The sequence below is a fragment of the Crocuta crocuta genome, unplaced genomic scaffold (genome assembly GCF_008692635.1).
Source record: "Crocuta crocuta isolate KB4526 unplaced genomic scaffold, BGI_CrCroc_1.0 scaffold16, whole genome shotgun sequence".
Lineage (NCBI taxonomy): Eukaryota > Metazoa > Chordata > Mammalia > Carnivora > Hyaenidae > Crocuta > Crocuta crocuta.
Window position 1 is genome coordinate 9581171 of NW_027531893.1, and position 24591 is coordinate 9605761.

The 24591-nt window shown below is 45.4% G+C and overlaps 1 protein-coding gene across 1 annotated transcript in view; it reads left to right on the forward strand.

Annotated features, from left to right (window-relative positions):
* SNX29 (sorting nexin 29) overlaps positions 1 to 24591 on the forward strand; it is a 469938-nt gene that overhangs the window by 155367 nt on the left and 289980 nt on the right. The window contains exon 15 of the mRNA XM_077773189.1: positions 17675 to 17757. Within this exon, the coding sequence (XP_077629315.1) occupies positions 17675 to 17757 (83 nt within the window). The remainder of the gene's footprint in view (positions 1 to 17674; positions 17758 to 24591) is intronic.

The following is a 24591-nucleotide window of genomic DNA, read 5'->3' on the forward strand; positions in this document are numbered from 1 at the left end:
CCCTGTTTGTTATTTCTTTTGCTGTGCAGAAGCTTTTATTTTGATGTAGTCCCAGTAGTTTATGATCACTTTGGTTTCTCTTGACTCATGAAACTTATCTAGAAAAAGGTTACTCTGGCCAGTGTTAGAGAAATTACTGCCTGTGTTCTCTTCTAGGATTTTTATAGTTTCAGGTCTCACATTTAAGTCTTCAATCCATTTTGAATTTATTTTTGTATATGGCGTAAGAAAGTGGTCTAGTTTGATTCTTTTGCATGTTGCTGTCCAGTTTTCCCAGTGCCATTTGTCGAGGAGACTGTCTTGTTCTCTTTTGGATATTTTTTCCTGCTTTGTCAAAGATTAATTGATCATATGATTGTGGATTGATTTTTGAATTTTCTGTTCTGTTCCATTAATCTGTGTGTCTATTTTTGTGCAGTACCATACTCTGGATTACCACAATTCTGTAGTTTGTCTTTAAGTCTGGAATTAAGTTGCCTTCAGCTTTGCTTTTTTTTTTTTTTTTCCCTCCTTTAGAAGTTTCTTTGGCTATTTGGTGTCTTTTGGGGTTCCATACAAATTTTAGGATTGTTTGTTCTAGTCCTATGAAAAACCCTGTTGGTATTTTGATAGGAATTGAGTAGTGTATAGGTTGCTTTGGCTAGTGTGAACATTCTAACAATACTTGTTCTTCTAATCCATGAGTATGGGATAGCTTCCCATTTCTTTGTGTCTTGAATTTCTTTCATTGGTGTTTTACATTTTTCAGAGTTAAAGTCTTTATCCTCTTTGATTAAGTTTATTCCTAGGTATCTTATTTTGGGTGCAGTTGTAAAAGGGATTGTTTTTTAAATTTCTCTTGCTGCTGCTTTGTTCTTGGTATATAGAAATAGACAGTTTTGGTAGGCTGATTTTGTATCCCGTGACTTCACAGAGAATTCGTGTATTGGTTCTAGCCGTTTTTTAGTGGCATCCTTATGGTTTTCTATATAGAGTATCCTGTTCTTTGCATATAGTAAAAGTTCGATTTCTTTCTTAGTGATTTGGATTCCTTCTACTTTTGTTGTCTGATTGCTGTGGCTAAGACTTTGGCTGCTATGTTGAATAAAAGTGGTGAGCATGGACATCCCTGCCTTGTTGCTGACGTCAGAGGAAGGGCTGTTTTTCCCTATTAAGGATGATGATTGCTATGGGTTTTTCATATATGGCCTTTATTATGTTGAGGCCTTTATTTCTTGTGGGTATATTTCGTGTGGGTTTTTATCATGAATGGATATTGTATTGTGTCAAAATCTTTTTCTGCATCTGTGAAATGATCATATGGTTCTTACCCTTTTTCCTACTGATGCGATGTATCACATTGATTTGTGAATATTGAACTACTCTTGCAACCCAAGAATAAATCCCACTTGATTATGGTAAATGATTTTTTAAAATGTATTGTTGAATTCAGTTTGCTAGTATTTTATTGAGAATTTTTGTATCTCTGTTTATAAGGGACATTGGCTTGTGTTTTTTTTAAACTGGTGATTTATCTGGTTTTGATATCAGTAATGCTGGCCTTGGAGAAATAATTTGGCCTTGTAGAATATAATTTTTATTTTTGGAATAGTTTAAAGAAGCATATAGGTATCCTTTAAATGTTTGATAGAATTCATCTGTGAAGCTCTCTGGTCCTTTTGGTTTGTTAGGAGGTTTTATTTATTTAACTATGACTCAATTTCTTTGCTGATTATCAGTTCAAAATTGCTATTTCCTCCTGTTTCACCTTTGTATGTTTATAGGAATTGATTGGTTTATTCTAGATTGTCCAATTGGGTGATATATAGTTTTCCTAATGTCTTATGATTGCGTTTCTGTGGTGCTGATTGTTACTTTTTTTCCCCCCTCATTGAGATGATTTTGAATGTTTTTATTTTTTCCTTGATAAGTCTGGATAGAGGTTTATCAATTTTACTGATTTTTTTGTTTTTGTAAGAACTAGCTCCTCGTTTAATTGATCTCTTTTTAAAATTTTTGTATTTGTGCTTAATCTTTATTATTTACTTCTGGTTTTAGGTTTTGTTCCTTTTCTAGTTTCTTTAGGTATAAGGTTAAGCTTTTGGAAGTATTTCTTACTTCCTGAGCAATTCATTGCTACAAACTCCCTTCTTGGAGTTGCTTTTGCTGTATCCCAGAGATTTTGGACCATCTTGTTTTCATTTTCATGTTTCTATGTACTTTTTTATTTCTTTTTTATTTTCTGGTTGACCCATTCATTGTTGAGTAGCTTGTTTCAGCTCCATGTATTTGTTGTCTTGCCAGATTTTTTCCTGTGGTTGACTTCAAGTTTCATAGTGTTGCAGTCAGCAAACAGGCGTGGTAATTTCAGTCCTCGTAGATTTGTTGAAGTTTGTTTTATGGACCAGTATGTGATCTATTCTGGAGAATGTTTTGTATGTACTTGAAAAGAGTGTATTTTGCTGGGTTAGGATAGAATGTTTGGATTGTGTCTGTTAAATTCCTCTGTTCCAGGGTGTCATTCAGAGCCATTGTTTTGTTGGCTTATTGATGTTCTGTTTTGATGAAGTCTTCTGTTAGTATTGTGTTATCGTCATTTGGTTCCTTGGTGTTTGTTATTAATGGTTTTATGTATTTAGTTGCTCCTCTGTTGCGTGTATAAATATTTAACGTTGTTATGTTTTCTTGTTGGATTGTCCCCTTTAATATCAAGTAGTGGTGTTCTTTGTCTCTTGTTACGGTCTTTGTTTTAAAGTATTGCTACTCTGGCTTTGTTCTGATGCCCCTTTGCACTACAGATGTTTTTTCCATCCTATGCCTTTCCCTCTGCAGGTGTCCATAGGTCTAAAATGGGTGTCTTGTAGGCAGCATAGATAGCTGGGTCTTGTTTGTTTTTTAACCTCTCACCCTGTGTCTTTTGCTTTGGAGCATTTAGTCCATTTACCTTCAAAGTAAGTATTGATATGTATTTGTTGTGGTATGTATTATTTATTTGTGGTTGTTTCTGAGGATTTTCTTTGACCCTTCATCTTTCTCTGTCATTCTTTGCTGATTTTCTTCAGTGGTACATTTGGATTTCTTTCTCTTTATTTGCATGTTTTTTAGTGTTTTTTGACATATGGTTACCATTAAATTTGTACATGACCTCTCGTGAGATTAGTCTATATTAAGTTGATAGTTGTTCAAGTCTGAACCTCCTCTTTTTTCTTCTCCACATTTTAGGTATAGGTTACTATAATTTAATCCCTTTTTTGTGAGTTCCTGGACTAATATTTTTCTTCTACTGAGATACTCATTTTCTTACTGGTATTTTGTTTCCTATCTCTATGTTGTCATTTTTTGTCCCTCATTTCTATTCAGTCCCTTTTAATATTTCTTGCAGGGCTGGATTAATGGTCACAAACTCCTTTAGTTTTTGTTTGGGAAACTTTATCTCTCCTTTTATTGTGAATAGCCTTACTGGATAGAATATTTTTGGCTATAGATTTTTCCCATTCAGCACTTTGAATATATTCTGTCATGTCCTTCTGGCCTGACAGATTTCTGTTGAGAAATCTCCTGCTAGCCTTATGGATTTTCCCCTGTAAGTTAATGACTTGTCTTGCTGCTTTGAAAATGTTGCTTTATATTTTGCAAATTTAATTATGTCTCAGTGTGGCTCTGCTTTTATTTATTGTCCAGTGAGTTCCTACATCTGGGTATCTGTTTCTTTCTCCATATTAGGAAAGTTTTCAGCTATTATTTTTTAATATATTTTCTGCCCTCCTTTCTCTTCTTTTGGGACTTAGATAATAATGTTGTTATAGTTGATGGAATCGCTGAGTTCCCTAAGTCTGTTCTCATTTTGTATAATTTTCTTTTGTTCTGCTTGATTACTTTGTTACTTTATCTTCTAGGTCATAATTTGTTCCTCTGGGGTGTGTGGCTGGGCAAGACACACAGGGTGGCTAGGGGCTTGGAGCTGGGTGTGATGCAGCAGGTGTATGGGGTGACGGCTATACACCTGGCTGGCTGGGTAGGGTCTCTGGACAGCCTTAAGAAAGTTGGCCCTGAGCCCAGGGCCAAGGCCAGCAGGCTTGGAGTGGGCGAGTCCTGGGAGAACTCAAGGGTGTGGCGCACACTGCTAGCTGGTTAGGTAGCAAGTGTATATGCAGCCCTGCTTCTGGCATGTGCCTCTGTGCTTATTCTGGGGGTTAGGGGAGGAAAATGGCACTTGCCATTTCCCTCGTTTTTGGGAAAGTCCCTCTACAGGCTCAGAAATCCGTATGAATGGATGCCTTCTCTTTGCCCCTGGTGTTGCATTAGCTGCTGTTTTAATGTTGCTTCTCTGCCCAGGCTGCTGTCTCTTTAAGGGCTATCACTCACCACCCTCCAGGCTCATCCAGTGCTGAGTCAGCTGATCTCCAAAGCTCCAGGCTCCAAACCCATTTGGTTTTACAAAGTGATGGAATTCAGCCCCTCAGGTATTTAAAGCCAAAAGTTAAGGGGATTAGGCTTTCCTGTGTGAGGGCCCATTTCTCTGCCCTCCTGCTGAAAGCTGCCTCCTCCCTTTCTGACCTTCCTGGCTTTTCAAATGCAGCTTGTTCTCTATATTTAGTTGTGGCGTGTTTGTTCCGCCAGTCTTCAGACACCTCTCCCAGTTATTGACCTGGATGTGGATGACATCTACTTGAAAACGTGGGGCATTGAGCTCCGAGTCCTCCTACTCTGCCATCTTAACATATCAGGCTGTTTCGTTAATTTGTTACATCTGTATGTGACTGGTCTTCAGTTGTTTTGGCCTGTTTGGTGGAGGAAAAAGCAGGGCTGGAAGATCCCTATTTTCTGATTAAGCCCCTCCCACTGATTCCCTTCTAGGGGAGCCTCCATTCTCTACCACCTCGGAAGAACCCTGGCCTTTTGGAAGGTGTAGACATTGGAGTTGCTCAGATATCAATCCTATTTCCACTCTTGGGTGACCTTGGCCAGTCTCCAACCCTGCTGAGCGTCCCTTTCCTGTGGACCTGAGCAATACTATTTTACAAGGGCTAACACCAGAGAGATAGGATCTGACCGCTCTCCTCAAGGTCTCACAGTCTAGATTGAGATCCTGAGCGCTGTCCAGGGGTATTCGTGTATTCTCTGGTCAAGAGGGAAGCTTCTCAGGGATGTGGTGAGGGCCAAAGAAGGGGTGGTCACAAACCCCTGGTGTGGGGAGGAAGGGCTTCAGAGAGACTATGCCTTTGAAGAGACTCTTGCAAAACCTGGAGAGTTCCCCAGGGAGCTGGGACGGTTGGGGGAGCTGTGGACAGGCTCGGATCAGCCTTGGCAAGTCATAGGTGTCAGGAGCAGCCTGGCTTGTGTGGGTGACAGCTGTGAACTGATTGCCCAATCCCAGAGTTGGGGTAGGGTTCTGTGTGGCTGGTTATCTGAGCTACTCTGGGAGCCCTGGGCAGCTGCAAGAGGAGGGGACAGGGACAGGTCCTGCCTGAAGGGCTGGAAGCCTAGAGGAGTCCTTCCAGGATGGCCTTGGATGGCCATCTCCAACCCCTCCCTGCCTGGGTGCCGGCTGGCCACCCACCTGGGTTTGTCCTCCCGGAACTCTTCGCATTGTTGGTGGTTTTAAAAGGCAGCGCATGGCGGAGCGCTCAACTTCCGGCTCTGTAGTCGCATTGCCCTGATCTGGGTCCTGGTTGTGCTGCCTGCCTGCTTGTTAGCTACAAGGAGAATGGCGGATCCTCTCTGTAGATCTAAAAACCCTAGCGGACCCTGGTTCCCTTCTCTGCTGTGCCAGTCAGTGCTGGACAAGTATTAGCTTCTTGTGTCCTTGTCTTCCGTCTGGTGAAGATGGAAGAGGGTGTGAACGCACAACTATTCTGTGAAAACAGTGGAGACTCCCACGTGCTCATCCTAATGCTGGGGAACAGGAATTCCTCCCTTTTGAAGGGTCCTTTTAGCTGGACTAAGAATAGAATTGACATGAGGCTGATTGGCAGAAAAAATACAATATAATCGTGCACATATAGGGAATTCAGGCAGAATGGAAATTCCAAAGATAGGCATGATGAGGAATCTGTTTCATCATGGACTAAGGAGGAGGGGGTGGGAGTCCAGGACTTCAAGGGAAAGGAAAGGAACTCACAGGGCAAGGAGAAGAACAGATGTTTCCTAATTAGATGTTGGCCCTGCCATACAGATGGGTCATGCAGGTGACAGTTAACTTTGCTAATACCCCTTATTCTGCAAAGACCCTCAAATTGAGAGTCGTCTTTGTAGTTCAGGGAGTGGCAAAATTTTTTCTTGAGCCCCCACTTTCTAGGGTGCCTTCAATTCAAGATAAGTCACATGCCAAAGTGGTACATTTTGGGGGAGGGGAACCTGTCCTGAACTCCTTCTCTAGCAACAGGCCTGAGAAATTATAATGCCCCCCAAAAGGTGGTAGGGCTGAAATTGGCAAGGGAGAGTCACAGGGGAGCACACAGTTAGGAAAAATGGTTTTTCCGCTTGGAGTGGTTTTGCAGTGAGCTTGACCTTGAATGCTGAGGAGTGGCTATTAAATAACATCCCAAAGCCTAACAGTTGATGCCACCCTTCCTGCCTTTGTTGGTGGCTGCTTGGGACAGTCATCACCATTTTGGATAGCTTGGCCACTTAGCCACATTCTTTCAGTATTCAGGTGTGGCTATGGGAAGTGCCTACTTGGTACCCAGCCGATAGTTGATCTGAGGTAGCCTTGCTCTAGCCTCGGGCTGGGCTGGCGGAAATAGAATTTGCGTAGGTGTGTCTTACTGTGATGTTTTGATGCCTGTGAATTGCCAAATGCACTTCCCAAGTTCCTCGGTTTTGTTTTGAGTAATTATCCTTTGAGTAGTGCTGTCTGGGGTTGCTGGTTGTTTATTCTGACTTGGGGGCAGGCGTAATTGCTTTCACTTACAAACATTAATTATTGCAGCCATTAGGAGCTGTTGGAGAGGTGCTTGCCACCTACTCCGTGATTGGCTTCTTTTACTGGTGCTTTTAAAGAAAACTGCAGGGTGGCCAGCCTGGCTATTCGGGGCTGGGGGTGGGAGTTGGCAAGACACTTTGGAATCCTGCAGAAGAGTATCTGAGTACTTCTGTCTCCTCTGTCCTCACCATTGTCACTTTCATCTGATCTGTACACTTGTTTCCATCACTTTCTTTTCTTTTTTCTCCCATACGATACTGTTTCCCTGCTTAACGTCTTTATTGGCCGAATGAAATTCATAATTTGGAGTCTGTCAGGGTCCCTCGCCTGCTTTAACTGCCTTTGCTGCCCTGAGTCCTAGGACCAGACCAGACACAGGCTGGTCCCTCTGTCCAGAACTTCCTACTCCAAGTGTGCGTCAAAGTCTGGCAGTGCTGGCATCCCCTGGCGGCTTGGGAGATGTGCCGGCTCTCAGGCCCTACTCCAGACCCTCTGAATCAGAACCTGCATTCTAGGGAGACCATGCCCTTCCTTACTTCCTGCAGGTGCTACCTCTTGGTCCTCTTTGGCAACTCTGATGGAGCCAGCATAGGAATGTGGGCCTCTGTGTATTGGAAGCCTGCGCGGGCTAGGCCAGGCTGGGGGCCCGTCTTGTTGAGAGGTCCTAAAATGACTCTTGATCATGATTCACGGAGTTTTGGGAGCTACGTTTCAAACCAAGTTTTGAATTGGCGATGGGGCCGCGTCATTCCCCAAAGCTGTGTTGAAAGCTATACCACTTTTGATGGGACCCTGGGCCATTCCTTTCCTTAAAAGCTAAAGGGTATTAATCACAGAGACCATGGGATGTGGGTGCCAGGGGCTGGCGGGGTATGCGGTGGGGATGGGACAGGGGAGTTGTTCAGTGGGTACGGTTTCCATCATGCAGGATGAAAAAGGTTCTGGAAATGGAAGCACAGCTCTGTGAATGTACTTGACACCACTAACCTGTACACCTAAAAAATGGTAGAAGGTGGTAAATTTTATATTTGTATTTTATTAAAAAAAAGAAAAGATAAAGAAAAGGTACACAGATAGTGGAAAGAGGGGACGTTTTTACTCTTAGGTTTTTTTTTTTTTCCTGCCTGCAATTAGCAGCCTCTGCTTTTATGGTGTCTCTTTTAGGTGCCCATATGATGGATGGGAGTCAGTGGGGGGATGCCTCTTAGGTGGCCTAGTAGTGAACGTGGCCCTATCTTCTCCTCCATAACTCACTCTTTTATATTAATTGGCTTTGGGGCTTAATGTACATACAGTGAAATTCACTTCGTAAAGATACATAGTTAGGCGCTGGAAGACCTACATGGAGGAGTAGAACCTTACTACCACCACAGAAGTTTCAGTGCTTCCGGGTTTGTCTCCTGCAGGCCTGTTTTTCACCCTTATAGTTTGGCCTTTTCTAGAATGTCCTATGCATGCAATCATAGAGTGTGTAGCCCTTTGTGACTTGTTTTAGCAAACGTTTTTGAGATTGATCAAGGGCTTACCCATCAGTAGTGCATGGCCTTGTATGATGCATGGCCGCCCTTCATACGGATGTGCCCTTATTTATTCAACTCTTGACCTGCCGAAGGACACTTGTTTCCAGTGTTTGGGGACTGTAAATAGTACTGTTCTAAACATTCATTTAGAAATTTTGCATGAACAATAAATCTTTATATTTCCAGGAAAAATGCACAGAAGTAAGTTGCTGGGTCGTTTGACAAATGTGTTTAACCTGATAGACAGCAGCTGTGCCTTCCCCCATTCTACTCGCACCGTAGGAGGGTGTCTGTTACTCCACATTCTCCCCAGCACTTACCTACTACTGTCCTTAGAAAGTTTTTTTTAGGTGTTTTAATAAGTTTGTAGTGCTCTCTCCCTGACTTTGATCGTATTTCCTTAATGATAAGCAGCATTTTTTCTTCCCTTATTATTGGGTGGTGGTATTTCCTTGTTTGCAGAGTTCTTTATGTATTTTGTATACAAGTTCTTTTTTTTTTTTTAAATTGTTGAAGTTTTTTTTTTTATAGTTTATTGTCAAATTAGTTTCCACATAACACTCAGTGCTCATCCCCACAAGTGTCCTCCTCCATGCCCCTCCCCCCTTCCCCCCACATCCATCAGTCCTCAGTTTTTGTCAGCATTCAAGAGTCTCTCATGGTTTGCCTCTCTCCCTTTCCCCCACCATTTCCGCCCTTCTTCTCCCCCTTGTTCCTCCGTCAAGTTCCTCCTAATCCTCCTATACGTGCAAACATATGATATTTGTCCTTCTCTGCCTGACTTATTTCGCTCAGCATAACACCCTCAAGGTCCATCCATGTTGCTACACATGGCCAGATTTCATTGTTTCTCATTGCCATGTAGTATTCCATGGTATAGATAAACCACATCTTCTTGATCCATTCATCTGGTGATGGACACTTAGGCTCTTTCCATGTTTTAGCTATTGTGGAGAGTGCTGCTATGAACATTGGGGTACATGTGCTCCTATGCCTCAGCATTTCTGTATCCCTTGGGTAAATTCCTAGCAGTGCTATTGCTGGGTCATAGGGGAGTTCTATTGTTAGTTTCCTGAGGAACCTCCACACTGTTTTCCAGATGGGCTGTACCAGTTTACAACAAGTTCTTTGTCATCTATATGATTTAGAAGTATTTTCTCCCAGTCTGTAGCTGGTCTTTTCATGCTAACAATGTCATTTGCAGAGTAGATCCAGTTTAACTTTTTTTTTTGTATTACAAATCATGCTTTTGGTGTTCTATAGAAGTCTGTGCCTAACTCAGGTTAGGCATGCAGAGTTTCTCACAAGTTTTAGAGTTGTATGTTTTATGTTTGTCCATCATCCAGTTTAGGTTAATATTTGTATAAAGTGAGGTGTTAGTTGAAGCTGACTTCTGCAAGTGGATGTGTAGTTGTTTCAAACCAAGTGTCGAGAAGACCATTCTCCTGAGTGCCCTTTGTACCATAGTCAGAAATTACTTGGCCTTGGGCACCTGGCTGCTCAGTCAGTGGGGCATGCAGCTCTTGGTCTCAGAGTAGTGAGTCTGAGCCCAGCATTGGGTGCAGAGATCACTGAAAACTAAAATCTTTTTTTTAAAAGTTTTTTTTAATGTTTTATTTATTTCTGAGAGAGAAGAGAGAGAGACAGAGAGAGAGAGACAGTGTGAGCAGGGGAGGGTCAGAGAGAGAGGGAGACACAGAATCTGAAGCAGGCTCCAGGCTCTGAGCTGTCAGCACAGAGCCTGACGTGGGGCTTGAACCCATACAATATGAGATCATGACCTGAGCTCAAGTTGAACTCTGAACCCACTGAGCCACCCAAGTGCCCCGAAAAGTAAAATCTTAAAAAAAAAAAAAAAAAAGAAAAATGACATGGCCAGATTCGTGAGTTTATTTTTGGGCTCTTGGTTCTGTTCTATTGGTGTGTCATTGTGCTATACCATATTCCTTGATTGCTGTACCTTTATAGAAAGTGTTAAAATTGGGTAATGTGGGTCCTCCAAAATGGACCGTCTATTTCAAAATGATTTTGATTACTGTAGTTTCTTTGCCTTTTCATATATATTTTAGAATTGGGTATGGCATATCTATAAAACAACCTGGGATTTGACTGCCTGAAATTGATGGATCAGTTTGTTAATTGGCAGACTCAATATAGTTAAGATATCAATCTGTGAACCTGATATTTCTTGTATATGTAGTTATGTTTTTATTTGTTCCATCAGTGTTCCGTAGTTTCCAGCCTACGTCTCCTGCATGTATTTTATTGAATTACACCTGTCCATTTCCTCTTGTGGAGCTATGATGAATGACTCTGAGAATTTTGCCTTCTAATTTGTTCATTGCTATTATATAGAAATTTTTTTGCATCTGACCTTTAAAAATTCAATCTACAGGTGCGTGTAGAATCCTGGGATTTCGTGTGTGGAAAATCAGGCCATCTGCCAGTAGGGGCCGTTTTATTTCCTTCTTTCCAAACTGGGTGCTCTTTTCTGGCTTGCCTTCACTGGTTAGAAGCTCTAGCACTGTGCTCAGTGGGAGTGATGCAAGTGACTTCCTTGACTTGTTCTCCGTTTTCTGGGAAATCATTCAGTCTTTGAACAAACTGTGATGCATCAGATGAAGGGTTTTTTTTTTCCTCCCATTAGATCTAATCTTAAGGTCTTTTTTTCCTCCTGTTAGATCTAATCTTAAGGTCTTTTTTTTCACCTAGTTCACTGGTAAAATATATTGATGGAAAACTTCAAAATGTCTCCTAGTAGCCTCATTCAGAAATGAGTGCTGTTAACATTGTGGGCTCTGTATTTCTGCCGTAGGTGCATACCAAACCACGCACGTAAGCGTTAGAGTGGGCACGCTACCTTTGTCCTCCGTTTGCTGCATCGACGTAAGGGCCCATTACAAGTGTTCCTCCATGTTGCACGTCCATTGTCCTCACGGCTTTGACAGCTGCACAGTGCCTTGTTGGTGGATTCGGTGTAGTTTATCCACCCCCATGCTCAGACATGGAGTCTGTAACCAGTTACTTTTGGGGATAGTCCTCACGTTCTCGTGTATGCTTCGGGGGTTCTCATTTACAGAGTATGGTTTCCTAGAAATGGAATTGTAGGGTCACAATGTATACAGTTGCTGAAGCTGTCGATTCCTATTTCCTAAAGCTCCTCTTTGACCTACCATTTCCGTTCGTGAGCTGTCTGATGATGGGATGCAGAAGCTTGGGCTTTGCAACTCTTGGAAAGCCCACCACTGAACAAAGCTTGTGGGGGAGTCCTGTTCACGTTGGCCCAGGAGTCTGACTGAGGGGGTCTGCATACCCTTGCTCATCAGCCCTCCTTGTCCAGTGGAATCTTTCAGGGCTTGAAGTTTTTGACTCTGTCCATTTGCTTAATTCTATAAAAGTATACGGAACAACATGAGACTTGGAGGTAAGGGACATGGGTTTGAATCTCCGGTTGGACTCCCTGGGCCTCTGCTTTCCCATCTGTAAAAGGGGCACAGTGAAACCAGACTCCTGAGGTGATCCGATGCAATTGCGTGTTGACAAAGTAAAAGAACAAGGACTTGGAGATGCTTATGTGTGAATTGTGGCCCTGCCTTTAACTTGCTGTGTGATTTTTTTGGGTTGGGTACTGAACGTCTCGGAGCCTCAAGTTCTTCACTGGTAAAACGAAGGTGATAACCTTGGGGGATAGTACTCACCGTCTTGCATGGTTGCTGTGCAGGCTGAACAGGCACCTGTCTGCGGCGTGCCTGACATGGAGCGCTTCACCAGGCAGACGCTGCTGTGCCGCAGATGCACGAGGGGCTCTCAGGCGTGAGGCACAGGTTTTACCTGTAGGAGGTCTTGGCCCCAACGTGCTTCTCTGTTCTTAGCTGGTGTGGAGGAAGTGCAAGAAAAGCCTAAAGATCTCAAATGCCCACCTCTGCCACCATCCACACTGGCCACATATTTCTAACAGAGACTTGGTTCTTGGACACTAAAATTTGTCTCCCAGTCTTAGGGGGCTGGGTCCAATCTGAAAAAGCAGCATTTCACAAACTGTAGGGTTGGAGGGGTTATTGGGTGGCTGTTGTGCATAAACACATTGGGGGCTGTGAGGAGCTCCGAGGCAGTGGGCGGCAGGGGAGAGAAGGAAGTTGGTTCAGCACATCTTTCCCTGACTCTGCCTGACTCTAATCCCCATAGTCGTCTTCCCACGCCCTTTGTCACCTCCTGGAGTGGAATTTAGGAAGTACACTTAAAAAAATAAAATAGTCTCTGTATTAAAGATGCTCTTCTCCGGATTTTGGTCACTGTGTATCAACTTCATGGTCCAGGCCACGCCTGGGTGCCATCTGCACTATCCAGTCCACAGTGTTCTTTTAATCCACTGATTTTTGAAAACCTTTAAACTTATTTTCAAAAGATTCTTTACATTACTGCAATATATGGATAATTAGCTTTTAAAAAATCTACAAGACAAAATTAAAAAAAAGTTCAGTGAACTCCTCAAATGATCTTGGGAATGTACCCCATTTGGAAAATTGTGTTCTCATTCATTCTCTGTGGTGTTTCCTCATTGGTTGAGTGAATTAGATCCCACTGCCCCTGGGGAGGGGAGAGAAGTGGACAAGTAAGAGGGGGTGAGGAAGGGGGCTTTCTGTTGGTTTGCCTTTGTGAGTTGGATTCCTGCTGCAGTTGCTTGGGCCCCAAGACTGGGTCTGCCTGATGGAGCCCCTACCCCTGCTCCTTCTTGTTCAGTGGTTTTCTCGTTGTCATCTTTGTGATGGTTGAGCCCCTCCCCCCCGCCCCCCATTTGAGGCAGAGGGTGAGTTACAGCTGAAAGACCAGATCCTTGGGGAGAGGCCAGCCTGGGGGACCTGTGGGTCACTGACTGGTCCCAAACAGGGTGCAAAGCCCTCAGCTATACCTGGAACAGCAGTGGCTCACCCCAGGGGGACGAGAAGAAATGGTCACACCCTCGGGACCCTGCAGCTGCCTGTGACACTGGAAGGTCTGAGCACTGGCAGCTCCTAGCAACAAGAGCATCCCCACCCCCAACTTTTCTAGATGGTCTTTGGATGGCATTTCAGGGTTTAACCAACTCTGTTGGTTCCGAAGAGAACTAGATGTGGTAGGGTGATGTTCATCCAAGGGGTGTGCACCCTTGCACCAAAGAAGGGGAGAGTCCTCTGAAAGGGAGAGGAGGGGGTTGCTCTACAGTCTTAACGGACAGGGAGGCAAACATCTGTGTCTCTTCAATGAGAGCTCTCCCCCTCCCAGGAGCTCCAGCCACGTGTCGCCAGTGTAGACAGGGTAGGGGTGCCTCCCTGCACCCCCCAGGAGAAGGTGAAGGGGTAACCTGCTCCCTAGCAGCTTCCTTTTCCTTTTTACCATTTTCTTCAAGTTTTCTAAGCAGATTCTTTACATCTCCAATTTAAGGGACTAGGCAGTGCAAGTGTCTTTTTGTCATCAAACATTACTTAGCTTTAGAAAATGAGGGAGTGACCAAAAGAGAAAAAAGCTAAAAGTAAAAGCCCTGTGCCCTCATCCCTGAGAGGAGCCCGTTGGGATGCTGCCTGTGTACAGAGCCTTCCAGGCTGTGTGGACCATCTCTGAAGACACACTGCCTGTGAGCTGATGCACCCAGAGCCCTACTCAGGCTTTGCTCAGCCGTGCTCACCTCACCCCTCACCTGGTGAGGCTGACTGGCACCTGGCAGTGGGACGTGGGGTGGCTGGAAGGCCCTTGTGAAAATAGGCCTGCTTTGCCACCCCCATCTTTCACATGCTCAGAGGGTCTCGGAGCCCTTGTATAGTTAGGATTCATTTAATCAGCGAATCCATTCCATGGTCTCATGAGGTGTCAAATAAAAAGGCATATTTAATTTGATAATCATAATAAACCTGTGTAATAAGAATAATCGATTCTCTGTGGGTCTTCTGGCTACAAATTAAAGTCCTGTCAGCTGGTTGCAAATTAGTTGTCCAGAACCTGGGAATTATTTTCTTGGCCTAGTGATTTTTTTTGTTTTTGTTTTTAAGTGATCTGTACACCTAATGTGGGGCTTGAACTGATGATCCTGAGACCAAGAGTTGCATGTTCTTCCAAGTGGCTGAGCCAGTCAGGTGCCCCAGTAACGTGTTAAGTTTAAAAAAAAAAAACAAACTTTTGGTGGGGCAGGAGCTCCCTGATTTTCATAGCCTCCTGCCCCCTATGCCCTCTTACACCTGAGCTGCTTTACTCCTTGGCGTAGCCTGTGTGACTGTCATGGCCATTTAAGTCTGTATTCCATCTTAAGAGCCACACTGTGGGAGAAGATTCTTAGGAGCATCAGTGAAAGTAGTGGGCTGGATGGAAACACACACACACAGACACACACACACACACACACACAGACGCAATGCCCATGTCAGATTCCTGGTTTCGCTATTGCTTCATAGTGACTTCATAACCAATGGGGATACTGGGCCAGGGGCATAGGAGCTCTTCACCTTTGCAACTTCATGTGAATCTATAATTATTTCAAAATAAAAATTGGACAAAAAGGACTTCATTCCTAGTGACCTGAAAGTGTTAACTTCCTGCAAAAGTCAGACAAGTTCATTGCTGCAGAATCGTCTGGGATGAATTTGTGCTCCCAGAGGCACTCATCCAGTGGTTTGATGTGCTCTCCACAGTTTCTCATCATTTTGATGGAAATCCGTTTATATTAAAAACCGTGGTTGTTATCTCTCACATCTAATTTTTAGTTAGAATCTTAAGAGACTATTGAAAGATCCAAACCAGGAGAGAAGACGTTTCTGTGGTGGCTGCAGTGCCGCAGAGGAACAAGGAAGCTGAGGGTCGGTCCATGTGCTGGGAGCAAATTGGAGCAGCCCGAGCAGCCAGAACTCCATGCAGTTCACCTATCTGCCTGCCCAAACCAGCCTGCGTGTTCTGCCTTGTGGAGAACATTCTGCAGTGAACCCTTGTCAAATTAGGCCACACAGAAATGCAGATAAATAGCTTTCCCTAGTTTTCAGATCCTGTGTGACCTGAATTCCCATGTGGAGATGAGGAGTGGGTTGGGATGAGTGGCAAGACCCTGCCCAGGGAATCCCAGAAAGTAAGCGGTACAGTCCATGTGGGCTTCTCCCTCCCATCGGCCTTTCCTGGACTCGTTGGCTCCTTAGCTTTGGACATGGGCTGTTCATATCACAGGTGGGGAGGGTGCCAACGCCTTGAGGAACATCCGTGAGGGGATGTTTGTGAGGAGGGTGGTGGTGGTTAAGGGACCCCCCGCTGTGGTGTACTACCGAGAGCTTCCAAGATGAATGCAGCGTTCCCAAGGGATGCCTGAGTAGATGGCATAGAGTTGGTAGTCTGCAGTTGGTGACGTTCTTCCTGCCAAAAGTGCAGAAAAGCAAAATAGCAAACCCAGGGCTGAAGTGTAGTTGGATGCATCGAAAACAGAACCAGTGACGGACAGTCTATATTTTTTACGCTGCGTAAATGTGTGGTGCATGTCATACAGAGGACTGGCGTTTCCATCCGTAAATGGATTGAGTTGAGTTAGAAGCTTCCTGTGGGGAACTGTGAAACAGGATAACCCAGCGGCAGCAAGGTATAACAGCTGGCTTCACATCGGAAACGGTATGAGTGTATCAGGCTGGTTGTGACTGCATGAGCATGGAGAAAGACATGTATACATTGGGTTTCCACATGGGTTACCATGAAGAAGGATGGGGAGTGGAGTGGTAAACAAAGGAAAAAAGACCTCAAACAAAAAACTTAAGAGCGTGAAAAATGTTTCATCCAGGAAGAATTATGTTTACTCTGTGTATATGTGCGTCCCTAGAGAGGCGTGAGAGGATAGCTATAAAAACGTCACCGGAGTTGATATCATGATGTTGGGCTCTCACATGACTTTTACTTTCTTGCTTAAATGTTTTCTGATTATTTTGTGATGAGCATTTAAATTTTTATATTTATAAAAGAAACCAGTCTTAAAGCTGTTGTAATACTGAGGATATATTCTCTGGTATTTAAAGGCACTCAGGTTTGGGAACATGTGGGTGGCTGATTTGGTGGTGTGCTTAGGTCATGATTTCAAGGCTTGTGAGTTTAAGCCCCACATCAGCCTCTCTGTTGTCAGTGTGGAGCCTGCTTCAGATTTTCTGCCCTCCTCTCTCTCTCTGCCTCTTCCCATCTCAATAAAAAAACATTAAAAAAAAAACCACTCAAGTTCAAGACCTTTGGGTGGGAGGCGTACAAGCAGAGAAAGTGGGAGAGGCAGCTCTCCCAGGGGTGATGGTGGGTGGTGCTGGTGGTGCTGTGGAACTGATGAGAAACCAAGTCAGACTCCCAAAGGAGACTGAGGAGAGTTCTTCTGGGCTTTGGGGGCAGAACGACCTGGGTTTGTGTCTGGTAAATGTGCCTTACTTTTGACCTTGACCTTGGCCATCTGACCTTAGTCACAGACCTTATCTGTGCCCTGAGAATTTCTCCTCTGTCACCTGAGAAGTAGAATATTGGGTCATTTTGCCTAATACATGATGGACACTGAAACATTTTCCCAGTGAATAAAGAATGAATGAATGCATGCTGATTCAGTGAAGTGACAGAGGTAAAGTCTGAGCTCTATGTGATACATTACTGAATGACCGTTTTCTTCTCCTGGTTCTCATGTTCTTTTCCTCAGCCAGTGTACCTGGGGAGTGAATTTGGTAGATTAGAGTCTAAATTCTGTGTTCCAGAATATGGTCCTATGTGCAGGTGGTTGTGGCCTTAGTGCTTCTCTTCTTTATACTTCAGTTTCCTTACGTGTAAAATGAGTGTTGTAACAACACATTGGAACTGTTATATGATGAAGACCTCACATGATGCCTGGCAAACACTAAATGTTCAATGCATGTAGCAGTTAATAAAAATAACGAGTATTCCCCAGGTTGAGTACATGGTACTTACTACATGCCTCTACGAATGGAGAGAATATTACCGAGTGCCTGATAAAGAAAAGGGCACAACACATGTCAGCATCTTGACTTTGTGGGAACTGGAACCAGTTAGTATGGGTTTTCATTATGAATCAACGGTTTTTGAAGGCATTCTGCAAACGTGCCCTTGATGGTGTAGTCTCCAGTGGTGATCTCTAAAACAGAAAATGTAATAATATTTAGAAGATGCACCCTGTATATTTTTCTTTACAAAGATCCCCCCCACCCCACAGTGGTCTATATTGCCATTTTTTAAAAACTTTTTTTTTTTTTTAACATTCTTGTACCTGCAGAGAAAACGAGGTGCTCAAAGTCCAACTGAAGAAATACGTAGGAGCTGTCCAGATGCTGAAAAGAGAAGGTCAAACAGCTGAAGGTGAGGAGACTGAGCCTGGGTGGGGAAGGGAACAAGCTATGTCATTCTGATAGCTTCTGTGCCTGGCACATGGTAGGCACTCAACACATGATGAATGCATATGCAAGTGAATTACAAACACAGTGCTGGTCAGGATTGTAAAAACTAATTAGATGGAATAATGTACTGTTGCATGTACTTGGCTGAATCTGGAAAGACCTCCTTGCTAGATCACTAGCAGCCGTTGCAGCAATTTGTATACTTAAAAAAAAAGTTTTATTTCTGAGAGACAGAATGAAAGAGAGACAGACAGACAGCATGAGCAGGGGAGGGTCAGAGAGGGAGGGAGACACAGAATCTGAAGCAGGCTCCAGGCTCTGAGCTGGCTGTCAGTCCAGAGCCCGGTGCGGGGCTCAAACCCACAAACCGTGAGATCATGACCTGGGCTGAAGTCAGACGCTTAACCAACTGAGCCACCCAGGCGCCCCTCAATTTTAAAGAACTTTATGTTTGGGGTCTTGAGATACTCAGCAGGTGAACCTTGCAGCATGATGAGGTCCCATCAGGCTAGTGGTGAAAGCAGCGGAACTCCAAAGTGGTGGAGAATCAGAGCGGTGGAATTGGGCTGACCCTCCTCCAGCCCCAGTTCTGGGTTTCTTAAGCTCTTTGTATGTTAATTTCCTCATTGGTAGAACAAGGTTAGTTGACAGTGCCTACCTCATAAGGTGAGCCACGTAGACATCGTAGCATATTAGCTACTATAGGCTAAGTACTGAGTAAATTTTAGCTAGTCAGAAATACACGTGGATAGAAAAATGATCTTTTGACCAAGATTTCACTAAGTGAGATGATGCCATATGCTTCCTCTCTGCATTTTGGCTACGGGTGAACTGTCATGAATCCACTAAAATATTTCTCAGTTCAGCCAGAAGAAAGGGTGTTTAACTTTGGCTGTAACATCCTGCAGCCTTTCAGCCAACTTAGCATTAAAAGATTTCCTTAAACGCAAGTGAGTTCTTGCAGTGCAGACATTTTAACAAAGGGGTAGATCCAGACCTGCATTTGAAACCACGTGTAACTTGATGTCTTGGAGTTACTTTGCCCTGTGTAAGTGGGAACATCCCACCACCATCACAGAGGTAGGTAGTTGTGGGGATTTCCTGAAACCATGACTGTGGAGAAGTTTCCACTATGGCACCTGGCATGTAATTAGTGTTGAGTAAATGGTAGTTATTTTTCTTTGTAATAGAGAAGACAAGATGGGAATTGGGATGTGGTTTGTATATTAATAGAAGAAAGGCTTGAGTTTTGTTTAAAGCTTTTCTGTTCATTATGGTCTCTGTTCAGCTTCAATGTGTTTATTATTATTTTTTTAATCACATGCCTTGCTTCATTCCCAGTTAGTCTGTAACTGTCAGCAGTCTAGGGGGTTATCACTGCAGAGTTAATCAAGTCCTCCTCTGTGGGCTTCTCACCTCAGATACTGCTGTTACAGCCCTGAATTCATTTCACCTTGTGGAGTTTGGAGTGCGTGGGTCTTTTACCTTTTGCTCCCCATCTTTGTGTCCCTGACACCTTGCTTTGTAGCTGCCTGGCCCACCCATTACATGTCTTGATGAGTAGTATTTGTCTATCTTTTACCATTTCCAGGCAGCTTCAAGTCCTTTTTCATTTGATTCCATCACCCTGTCAGGAGTGAATATTTTTGCTCTACTTTAAAAAGTTCATTGTTGGAGGCTCAGGAGAGCTTAAGGGGCTCATACATGATTCTGGGGTGGAAATGAACTCAAGTAATTTTCTCCAAATCCCTGGTTCTTTGCCTTACAGAGTTGGGTTTTTTTTCTTAAATTTCTTTAATGTTTATTTTTGAGAGAGAGAGAGAGAGAGCATGAGCGAGGGAGGGACAGAGAGAGGAAGACAAAGAATCTGAAGCAGACTCCAGGCTCTGAGCTGTCAGCACAGAGACTTACGTGTGGCTCAAACCCACAAACCATGAGACCATGACCTGAGCCAAAGTTGGACATTTAACTAGCCACCCAGGTGCCCCCTTCTTTACAGAATTCTCACACTATCATGTGCAGAGGGCAGTTCCTGGGGAACTTGGTAAATATGCCTCTTCTCAGGCGAGAAGAGCGCTCCTCTTATCGGGAGCTGTTGGGCTGGATCTAGGATGGACCCCACATTTGCTCCTCTACATACGTGACTCTAATGCACGTGATGCATAGACTGTACCCCACTGCCTTTTGAGAAATCTGGCCTCTGCCTGCTCAGAACTTTGACTTGGTGCAGTAAGAAAATTAAACTGAGGATAAAAGAAGCTGGGCTTGTGTTTGATTTAAAAACCTCAACACTGTAAAATACATTTTGGAGTGTGAGAGCTCTTGGAGTCCTTCGCTGGCAAATAGGTACATGGAGGCTGCAGTGTACAGCCTAGTTTCCTTGTGCAGCAGCTGAAATTGCCTGCCCTAAGACACAGACTGGGTGTTTGGACTCAGAGCAGGGTGTGTGCCTTGTGGGTGCCGAAGCAGTCTTGGGATGGCTGAGGGCTGAGACCACGTAGCAGGGTCTGTACTCTGTCTAGTAGCGATCATTACTGCTGTTAATACCGGGAGTGCAGTCAAGACCCTCTACTGTGTCTGTGAGTCCTCTGTCAGTGGAAGGTTTTTATGAAAGACTTGGGTGTCGGCCTGCCCTGATCTAGGCTCTGTTGATTATTTAAGCACTGCAGTTGACCCTTTACACTCAGAAATGCTAGTGAGCACCTGCTCTGTGCCAGGCACCGTGAAGCAGCCTCACTGAAAGTTGCTCTTTTGCAGGTGCCTGGGTGCCTTAAGTTGGTTAAGCATCTGACTTTGGCTCAGGTCATGATCTCACAGTTCTTGAGTTTAGGGCTCGCTCATTCCAGCACAGAGCCCGCTTGGGATCCCCTGTTCCCTTCTTCTGCCCCTCCCCAGCCCATTCTCTTTTTCTCTCTCTGAAAATAATAAACTTAAAAAAAAAAAAAAAGTTGGTCTTTCAAAGAGCTTTTATCTAATTTTCACGTGAATACTTGCTATTAGTCAAGCCAAGTGGGACTCACAGCTCAACCCCAGCTAGTTGCTGACTCAGGCCAGAATACTGAGTGTGTGCCCTTGTTAGGCTGTGGTAGCTTGGGGGGTCTTAGCGAGGCTGGGAGTGTGTGGGGTGCATGGGGAGATGCCTCTGGGAGTGAAGAAAAAATTAAATGGACTTTGAGAATAGATTGTTGACACCCTTTAATTTTTTAGACCATAAGTTTCAGATTGCGACCGTCTTCCTTTTTTAAAAGAGTGGTGTAGTGCTCGCTTCAGCAGCACATATACTAAAAGAGAGGTGTAATATCTCTAAGATAACCATGGTTTAATCAGCAAACTCTGGAGTAGGATTTTGGTAGCTTCATGAAATAACTGAAGGATTTTTTTCCCCTTCCTAATGTGGTCCAGAAGTAAGGTTGGGTTTTCCCCCACTCAGGTGCTAGTTTTCCTTGGTGAGGTCAGCCTACCCACAGTTTATACCTTCCCCTGAGTCTGTGGTTCTGTGTCATCCCAGCACGTGTGGTCTGTTCTTTCCAGCCTTCAAGAGGCCTAAGGGCTTCCGTGTCCATAGAGAACTGCCTGGACAGTGAGGCCCACAGCGTGCCTCTTCCTGGGCAGGTGAGCAGTTCTATTAAGGAGTCAAGGTGAAAATTCTCCTCTTGGGTACAGTGCGCTTGCACTTACGGAGGGGAGGGCCAGCAGGAGATCACTTTCTAGACTCAGGTTTTCCTCTCTGTCTTCCCTGAATGTTGAAGCATAGTAGGACAAGTTGGCTCTTGCCTGGAGGGGGCCAAGGAGCAGGTGAACCCACTCAGATTCCTGATGGGCTGTGTCAGCAAGACCACTCTCCAGAGTGGACTCCCGTTAGCCAAGCATGCAGAGAAGGACACCCAGTCAGAAGAGCAGTGTATCCATCAGTGGTGAGAAACCAGAAGGCCCAGATCTGACGCTCAGGCGCATCATGCCTCTGGCCTTATCAACTTGGGTTGCTGGAGTCTGCCCTGATGGCAGCCTCTTGAGTCAGAGAAGGGGGGACTGGTTGGGTGCTGTAGCTGTCCAGGGGCTTCATGTGTCCTACACCTGGTGAGGGAAAGGTCTCGACCTGGGCACGCCTTTACTTGGGGAGACGCTGTCCCCTTCTGGCATTTACATGGTCCTTTGTTGTCTTTTCAGCTTGTGGTTTCACAGGGTTCTGTGCTGGTTGTGTCAGATGGTAGCTGATGGGAAGAGAGAAAGAGAACGTGATCTTCTGAGATACTTGGATGTTTTATACTTGCCTCCTAACCAGTAGTCAGCAGATGACTTCCTTTCAGCTTAGGATAATTAATGGTGGCTCTTGTCCCTGTCCCTGTCCCTTGAGTTCCGTGTAAGACCCAGACACAGGACTCTCCAGGAAATGTCAGCCTGACCTGCAGCCATAGTCACCCTCCCTAACACACTGCCCCCCACGTGTAGACCCAGGGACTCCCCTCAGGAGGGGTGGTCGGGTCTGCAGAATTCCTTCTCCCCCACTGGGGGCTGGGAAGGAAGAGAGCCCATGGTGGGAGGTAGTTGACTCTTTAATGAACTCCACCCAACCGAGATTCTTCCCAGCCAGCTACGTGGTGGGGGTAGAGGCTGAGTGGATTTCGCTGGTGGAAGTCTCTGTGGGGAAACTCTGTGGGGAAGCCCCTGAATGGAGTCCATCTGCTGAGAGCTGGGAGAGACCTCTGCTGGGAGACACCTCTGCTGGGAGATCCTGGCAGGGCTGGGTCGGGAGCATGGGATAGTGAGAGGGCTTCTTTTCCATTGCATCAGCCATCTTTGTCATGAGCTGGTGTCTTTGTCCAAGGTACCAGTTCATTCTGCCATGGCCCCTGAGGGAGACAGTCATGGCTATAGCCTTGAGGAGACTGGGCATTCCACCTGATGCTGGCATCTCACGATGGATGTGGGTGGATGAATGACTGCTGTGTAAGAACAGTGAGGCCTTGCCTGAACCAGTGACTTAGGGCCCACGTGACATTTCTGTGACTCGGTTTCTTCTGTAGAAGGGGAATTGCAGTAGTATCTTCCTCACGGGGCTACGGGAAAGGGGACACAGATCAGTATGAAGCGCTTAGAAGCCTGTCTGGCTTGTAAGCATTCAGCACGCATCACCAGTTGATACAACTGTCACTCCCTGTACCTCTCAAGACCCTGTTGTACGGTCCTAAAGTTAGGATTACAACAGTATGTACTTCATAAGCTGTTCTGAGGATTACGTATTTGAGGTAGTTGAGATAACATGCTGGTGTCAGAGTCTGGGATCTAGAAGCTACTGTGGTGGGCAGAATGATGGTCCCCCAGGCATGTCCATGTCCTGACTCCTGGAACCTGGGAATATGCTACCTGCTCTGGCAAAAGGGACATCTCAGCTGTGGGTAAGTGAAGGGTTTGGATGAGGGGAGGTGATCCTGGTCTATCCGCATGGCCCCAGGGGAGTCACAAGGGTCCTCACAAAAGGAAGGAGGAGGGTTCCAGAGGTAGAAGATGTGACAACAGAAGCCACAGAGGTCAGAGCGACGCAGGGCCCCAGCCAAGGAATTTGGGCGGCTTCCAGACGCTGGGAAAGACCGGGGACTGGGCTCTGCCCTAGAGCCTCTGCGAGGAGCATGGCCCTGACCACCTGATGGTAGCTTGTACGACCTTCGAGACTTCTGACCTCCTGAGCTGTGAGGTAATAAATTTGTGGTGTTCTCAGCCACCACGTTTGTGGTTGTAGTTCTCTGGTCTCCGTGTGAGGCCGCCACACACAGGGAGGAGCGGAGTTTGGATCGTGTCCTCTGAGCCTCCGAATCCAGCCATGCTTGACAGGACGGTGCAGCCCTGAACTCCCACCCTCCCTCCCTCCTCTGCCCGTTTCTAGGCTTGAGTTGTTTCCATAGCTCGTAGGCTTGTGCAAGGGATTAGCTCTTTGCCAGATACGGAGTTCAGCCAGTCCTTGTGAAGGGCTCTAGTTCTCGGAGTCTCTTTCCAAATACACTGGTCTGTGGTGTGCCGGGGGCTCTTGATCCTGCCCTTCCCCTCGTTGGGTCCCTGCACTGTCCTCCTCTGCCTTGGCCACTGTCGTCTTCTCCTGGAGTGATGGGGTTAAGGCTGCATGCTCTTGTCTGTGGCTTCATTTAATTAATGTGTCGTGAGCCCATGGACGGAGATCTCTGTTGCTAGTGGCCATTGGAGTGATGGGCAGGGAGGGGGAGGTACAGTGGGAGGAACTTGACAGATGAGGGGGGCTTGGGAGCAATATAAGAAATTAGGAAATGGAAGAAGAAAAAAGTCCTCAACCTCTCTGATGTGTCGCATCTCTGCCTGTGTGTGGCCTGAGCCCCGTGGAACACTGCATGTGCTTCATGTTCTCGGGTCCCCGTTTCCCTGGGCTCCCAGAAAATAGGGCAGGACAGTTGAGGCCCCCTGGGTCTGTGGGGAGGGATAGCCATGGGTGGGGTATTCCTAGGGCCTGTGTGTGCCCTCAGGCATGGGGGGGGCCTGACTTTGTATCCTGTAGTGTAAACCAGGGCAGGTGTGGGCCGTCTCCACTTGGGTGGCCTAGCGTCCTGCCCCCGGTGTGCACAGAGGCAAAGATGTCTTGATCTGGGGCTGGCTTCTTCGGTCGTGAGGAAGACTAGCTCCCGACTCTGCTCACGCTTGTGTCTGGGTGCAGTGGGACAAACGTGGAACCTCGTGGAAACATCTACCAGATCCTATCACTCTGCTCTTTAAAACCCACTCGGGGCCTTTTGATGTTGGCCTCCAGTGCTGGCTGTGGCCTGGACCTTCCCAT